The sequence below is a fragment of the Coptis chinensis genome, chromosome 4 (assembly GCF_015680905.1).
Source record: "Coptis chinensis isolate HL-2020 chromosome 4, ASM1568090v1, whole genome shotgun sequence".
Taxonomy (NCBI): domain Eukaryota; kingdom Viridiplantae; phylum Streptophyta; class Magnoliopsida; order Ranunculales; family Ranunculaceae; genus Coptis; species Coptis chinensis.
In genome coordinates, this window is record NC_141459.1 from 95,873,822 (window position 1) to 95,880,530 (window position 6,709).

Below are 6,709 nucleotides of genomic sequence, written 5' to 3' on the forward strand. Positions count from 1 at the left end.
ATATATTTTGACTAGCCTCCAAATAACTAGTTGTTGGATGTGAAAGCTTAATTAGTTGCATTTTGGTTTCAATGTGGGAAAGGATCAAAGGAGAGAGATCCATACTTTCCTTGTGGAAATGCATAGTTCTTTTTCACTGCCTTATTTATACGGCATTTTAACAGGTATCTAAAATCTATTGTATAGGAATCAAATCGGAAATGGAACCAAAGGTTTTTATATCACGGTAAAGATGTACGATGTTGTCCTTATCAAAATCAATTAATGTGTTTACAGATTGTTGATGGTATCATCAGAATCGATATTAGTAGTTATTTACTTATTTTAACTGATAAACGTTGGTGCAGGCCGGCATACAAGAGAGTTAAACTTTCGAATGTGTAAATGAGATAGCTTAAAGATAAATTAATTAGATGTACGACAAAAGTAATGAAAATAGGATAGAACTAACTACATGGACCAGCACAGAAAAAACATCCCAAGTCAATTCTGATTGGTGTATTGTATTAAAATAATGAGCTAAATTCTCTCTCTTCTCTCTCCACCAGCCAATCACAGCTGACTTCTGAAGTCTTTTTCTGTGCTGGACCATGTGTGACAGTCTGGACCATGTGTGACAGTGGCGCCCATGAAAATATGTATGAAACCATGTGAAAGGGGTATTCAATGTTCACCATGAAATGTGATTGCAAACACGCAATAATTTTACACCAATCCAAGTTGTATTAATTAAATAGTAATAGTACTCCTTCCAGAATGGACAATGTTAATGGTATAAAAAAATAATAATAAAAATAAAATTGCAACATGCGCCAATTGCCATCCCCAGTTCGCTTTGAACATTATTATATTAAACTCACATCAACACTGGTTAACAACTTAAAGATAAATCAGTCTGGTTTGGTTAGTATCCAGGCTTTCATCATTTGCTATTTATAATGAATTTAGTTGTGTATTATTGTCATCAGGAGAAATATTGTCTTTTACTTTTACTTGTGCAAAGCATACTGAAACATGACTTAAGAGTACCTGATCGGATTAAATTTAAGTACAAAAGAAGAAGATTGAAGATATATTCCCTTGTCGACGTGCAAGAGCTTCAGCAAAGTAAGTACATACTACCAGCTTAGTTTTGATTAAATAAACTATGTTTTGATTAATTGGTTTGGCTTATTAAATAAACTAAGGTCCAATACTGCCTTATTTTTACGGTATTTTTACAGATATCTAAAATCTATTGTAGAGGAATCAAATCGGAAATGGAACCAAAGGTTTTTATATCACGGTAAAGATGTACGATGTTGTCCTTATCAAAATCAATTAATGTGTTTACAGATTGTTGATGGTATCATCAGAATCGATATTAGTAGTTATTTTAACTGATAAACGTTGGTGCAGGCCGGTATACAAGAGAGTTAAACTTTCGAATGTGTAAATGAGATATATAGCTTAAAGATAAATTAATTAGATGTACGACAAAAGTAATGAAAATATGTATGAAACCATGTGAAAGGAGTAGTCAATGTTCACCATGAAATGTGATTGTAAACACACAATAATTTTACACCAATCCAAGTTGTATTAATTAAATAGTACTCCTTCCAGAATGGACAATGTTAATGCCTTACTGGTATAAAAAAAAAATTGCAACATGCGCCAATTGCCATTACAAAATGAGCTGCTGGTAGATTTATTTTATATATTTATAATAAAATCTTCAACGCCCTTTGCCATCCCCAGTTAACTTTGAACATTATTATATTAAACTCACATCAACACTGGTTAACAACTTGAAGATAAATCATTCTGGTTTGGTTAGCATCCAGGCTTTCGTCATTTGCTATTTATAATGAATTTAGTTGTGTATTATTGTCATCAGGAGAAATATTGTCTTTTACTTTTACTTGTGCAAAGAAATGGGAGCATACTGAAACATGACTTAAAAGTAGCTGATCGGATTAAATTTAAGTACAAAAGAAGAAGATCGAAGATATATTCCCTTGTCGACGTGCAAGAGCTTCAGCAAAGTAAGTACATACTACAAGCCTAGTTTTAGGGTGTTTAATGAAATTCCTAAAAGAAAGAAATCATAGGATTTAGATGCAACTTAATTTTTGGATGGAGCTTAGGAGTTTTGTCATTGGAGCTCTTTGCTTTGGTTCATTGTTTTTGTTTGGTAATTAATGACTTAATCACTATATGCTGATAACTTAACCCTTTCGTGTCTCAAATGAATCTGACTGATCTTGATTAAATAAACTATGTTTTGATTAATTGACATACAAGAAAGTTATGCCAAACGAAAATTAAAAGGGAAGCATGCCCATTGCTCCCTTATTTCCATGAATTATCTATACAGACTTTACTGGTTTGCTAGATGAAGGCAGAGCTTTCAATATAATATAATTAGTATGTAGCAATGCAGGAGATTTCTTTTTATCAAAATTGTATTTAGTTTTTATTTATTTTTCTTGTCATTTTTTTTTTCTGAATGACCTAACTTTTGTATATTAAATAATTAAAACGATGTAAAAAGAAAGAAAAGAAAGGGTGGCTATTTACAAAATTGTGAGAACATATTTCTGTGCAAAGAAATACATACAACACACAACATGGGCTAACTGCATCGTTGTATAGAAAACTAGTAAACCTACTAATTTCATACCAAACATATGCACTACCACCTACAGAACAAGCTAATCAATTGAATTTTACGTTTACCTCATTCTCACTTTTTCCTTCTGTTTTCTTAGGAATATAATCGTCCTTGTCATTCACTACTCCATACTCTTGGTTGGATTTCTTCTCATAGCAACACTGTACCACCTAGAGGGCCGGGATGGGGAGTCCAAGTACAATAGAGGAGCTTTTAAGTAAACTAGCACAGGAAAAACCACGAGTGTTTTCACCTGCGGAGCTCAAGAAAATGACATCAAATTTCGATGCTCAGATGGGTTCTGGTGCTTTCGGAGACGTCTACAAAGGTCAAATGCCTAACGGTGTGAAAGTAGTCGTTAAAGTGCTGAAAGATGCAGGCGTTTTTACGAAAGAGCATTTCAGGAGTGTAGTGGCAACAATGGGCGGAATACATCACCAAAATACAGTTAAACTATATGGGTATTGCTATGGTGATGAATCCATGAAAGCACTTGTTTATGAGTATATCGAATATGGGTCATTGGATAAGATTTTGTTCGACAATCACCTTAGTATAGAATGGGTGAAGTTATTCAATATTGCTATTGAGATAGCAAATGGGCTCTCCTATTTGCATGAGAGTTGCCTTCCGCAAATAATTCACTATGACCTGAAGCCCGACAATGTGCTCATTGACTCAAACCTTTCTGCGAAGATTACAGGCTTTGAATTGGCTACTCGCTACAAGAGTTCGAGTTTTGACGAACAGTCCGGCTTCAGAGGGACCCACGGTTTTGCTGCCCCCGAGGTTGGTAAGGGAAACCGGGTAACTTCTAGAAGTGATGTTTACAGTTTTGGGATGATGCTATTCGAAATTTTAAGAAGGAAAAGAAACTCTGTGGGCCCTGGTTGGTTTCCAGGGGATGTTGCAGCTCATTTGGAGAACGGGGAACTTGAACGTATTTTTATTGTGTGTGGCATTGAGGAGAAGGATAAGGCAAAAGCAGAGACATTATCTGTAGTTGCATTATTGTGTACTCAGTATAGTCCCCAAGACAGACCTAACATGAGCACTGTGGTGAAGATGCTCGAGGGTGAAATACAACTACCTCAGGCGCCAACCAATCCTTTTCCTTTTTATGATCGATATGATGACGAAAGGTACGTTTCACTTGCTTTGAGATATTTATATTAAGCGGCGGATGATAACGTCAGTTACTTCCATTGAGCATGAAGTTTGTTTATTTCACCATAGGAATCCCACTTTTTTTTTAAGGAAAATTGATACCACTGCTCAAGTTATCTGATATTAATAAAATTGTATATTATATTCATAAAACTATTTATATTTCTTACAAAGTTAAGGGGGTGTTTGGATCCTATTTATTTATTGCCAAAAAGTGTTTATTAGTGAAAAAACATTTTTTGAAAAAATAAATGTGTTTGGTTTCTATTTAAAAAAAAATAGTTTTTCATCCAAAAACACTTTTTGGTCCCAAAACTTGTTTTATGATAATTAGGTAAAACTTGTTTTTAAGTTAAAAACTATTTTTCTTTGAAAGGAAACACTTTTGTCTTTAAAGGCAAATGAACTCCCCTGATGTTTTTAGACTTTTAGTGATTTATCTTGCGATATCCAAAATATATCGGTAAACATAGTGTGAAATCGATTTGATAAAATAGGCTTTTAAGAAAAGTCACAACCAAACATGTTTATTGAAAAACTGTTTTTAGAATAAATACTTTTTCATAAAAGTGTTTTTTAAGAAAAAATAATTTTTTGAAAAAATGAGAACCAAACACCCACTAACTCTTTGATTTTCAGCCTTTCTGAGATATCGGAGGGTTCACCCCAAAGAGCATCTGGTTCAGTGGACTCTCAAGCGGATATAGAAGGAGCTAGCACCAAAAAACGCATTGTGGATGGAATACAAAAAGTACTAAATGAACTGAGAAGCGATCGTGATTTGAATCGGTATGGTAAGGATAAGCTTGAAGAGGTACTGGTTGAAACTCTCGAAGTTCTGAATGCTTTGAAAGAAGGGGCATATGGAAGTTCATCTCGAATTGAAATGTCACTAGGCCAATTGGATAGAAAGAAAACAAACGTGGTCGGTCTAAAACAGTATTCTAATGAGGATCTCACACACTTTACAAAAAACTTCACTATTCCAATAGGTTCTGGCGCATATGGAGATGTCTTTCAAGGTGAACTACCTGGTGGTGTGCAAGTTGCCATTAAAAGACTAATAAATATTGCAACCGATGTCAACACATTCATGGCTGAAGTGGGAACAATGAGTAGTACTCTACACCGAAACTTAGTTAGACTTTATGGGTATTGCTTTGAGGACAACATGAAAGCACTAGTCTACGAATACATGGAGAAAAAATCTTTGGATATGATTTTAAGGCAGAAAGACTACGATTTACAGTGGAAGGAATTGTATGGTATTGCAATTGGGACAGCAAGGGGGCTCTCTTATTTGCACGATGGTTGCCATGATAAAATAATTCATTATGATGTAAAGCCTGCCAATGTGCTCCTTGACTCGAAATTTTCTCCTAAGGTTGCAGATTTTGGACTTGCTAAGATTTCGAGAAGGGACGCTAGTCATATCTCCCTAGTCACATTTAGAGGAACCCGCAAGTATGCTTCCCCGGAAATGAACAGCCAAATCCCCGTCACTTCCAAAAGTGATATTTATAGCTATGGTATGGTGCTTTTTGATCTTTTAGAGTGGAAGAGGAATGTTGAAGATCAAGAATGGTTTCCTGCACTAGTTTGGGATAAGTTCAAGAAAGAAAAACTGGACGAACTTATGGGGGAATGCGGCATCGAGGACATGAACAGAAACCAGGCAAAGATACTGTGTACAGTTGCACTATGGTGTACTCAGCATCAACCAAATGACAGACCATCAATGGGCCATGTGGTGCAGGTTCTTAAGGGGTTCGTAAAGCTTGACCCACCTGAGGATCCACATTATCCGTACAGCGTCTCCTCAAACCCAGGCAAGTGGGGAGGTAGTTCCACTTCCACAAGCATTAGTGGGCCGCCCTATGATTAGTTTCTTCAATTGTCTCTTACACAATCACTAGCTATCCTATTTTACTTTCTGAAAGTAAACAGTGGAAACTCAAGTTTGTTTAGAATGAGCAGTCTGAGCTTGAGTATCGAACGTTTGTAAAATGAAAACTAAATGAAAGAAAGTTGTCTCTACTCCTCTCCAGTATATCTTATTGTGAATTAAGCACAAAACATATAATATAACTAGGATCCCAATGCTCGGAACTAATTTGGAGTGAATTGTATGTCATTAGGCAATGTCCGTGAATGTCCTTATTAAATTGTTCTGATTTGCGTCCTATATAATCTTAAGATATAATTTCTTCGTCGTAGTTCGTACATGCAAATATCAATTCATATCTTCAAGAACTGGCTGCTAGGGCTGGACATGATAACGACGAGTATTAAATATTGTAACCAATTTTGAACCATAGATTATTTGGAAGGGAAACATCATTGCAACTAAACTATTTAGCAATTACAATAAGATGACTTTGTTTGGTCGAGTTCTGGATGGAAGGCTGAATCTGAGCACAATCAAATCAGCACTTGAAAAAGCATGGTACCCTTTTAAGATAGAAGACATGGTTTTTTATAAAGGTGAAATATTTCAAATTAGGATGGAGTCTCAGGAACAGGTGGCTGCACTTATGCTGGGGCAGCCTTGGATTGTAGCTCAGCACATTTTTCAGATCATTCCATGGATGGAATTTTATGAAACTAAGGAGTTGAATTTCTCAAAGTTTTATGTGTGGATAGATGCATTTAAATAACTATCCTGATGTTTATTTGGATAAGGAGATTATTGAGGGCAACCCGGTTGAATCACGGTTATTTTGACATGTCTAATCTAAATTTTTGGAGATTTATCCTAAGATTGAAATACAACCTAGTTGTGTGCGAGTTAAAGTGTTGCTTGATGTTCACGCGACCCGATTCCCCGTGCTTTCTTCTACCGGATTCCATTAATGGGGTTGACTGGATTTCTTTTGTCTTTGAGTA

The 6,709-nt window shown here is 35.6% G+C and overlaps 1 protein-coding gene across 4 annotated transcripts; it reads left to right on the forward strand.

Annotated features, from left to right (window-relative positions):
• The first annotated feature begins 875 nt into the window (after nt 1-875).
• LOC147505904 (uncharacterized) lies at nt 876-5,860 on the forward strand. Of its 4 annotated transcripts, XM_086558299.1 has the most exons (5): nt 878-1,107; nt 1,224-1,293; nt 1,880-2,027; nt 2,754-3,798; nt 4,463-5,860. In XM_086558299.1, exons 4-5 carry the CDS (start codon nt 2,840-2,842, stop codon nt 5,706-5,708), a joined length of 2,205 nt encoding a protein of 734 aa, XP_086414425.1. In that variant the 5' UTR covers nt 878-1,107; nt 1,224-1,293; nt 1,880-2,027; nt 2,754-2,839; the 3' UTR covers nt 5,709-5,860. The 4 variants fall into 4 exon arrangements, with proteins under 4 accessions (XP_086414426.1, XP_086414427.1, XP_086414425.1 ...); XM_086558300.1 differs by lacking the exon at nt 1,880-2,027 and having other exon boundaries at nt 876-1,107; XM_086558298.1 differs by lacking the exon at nt 1,224-1,293.
• The last annotated feature ends 849 nt before the right edge of the window (nt 5,861-6,709 follow it).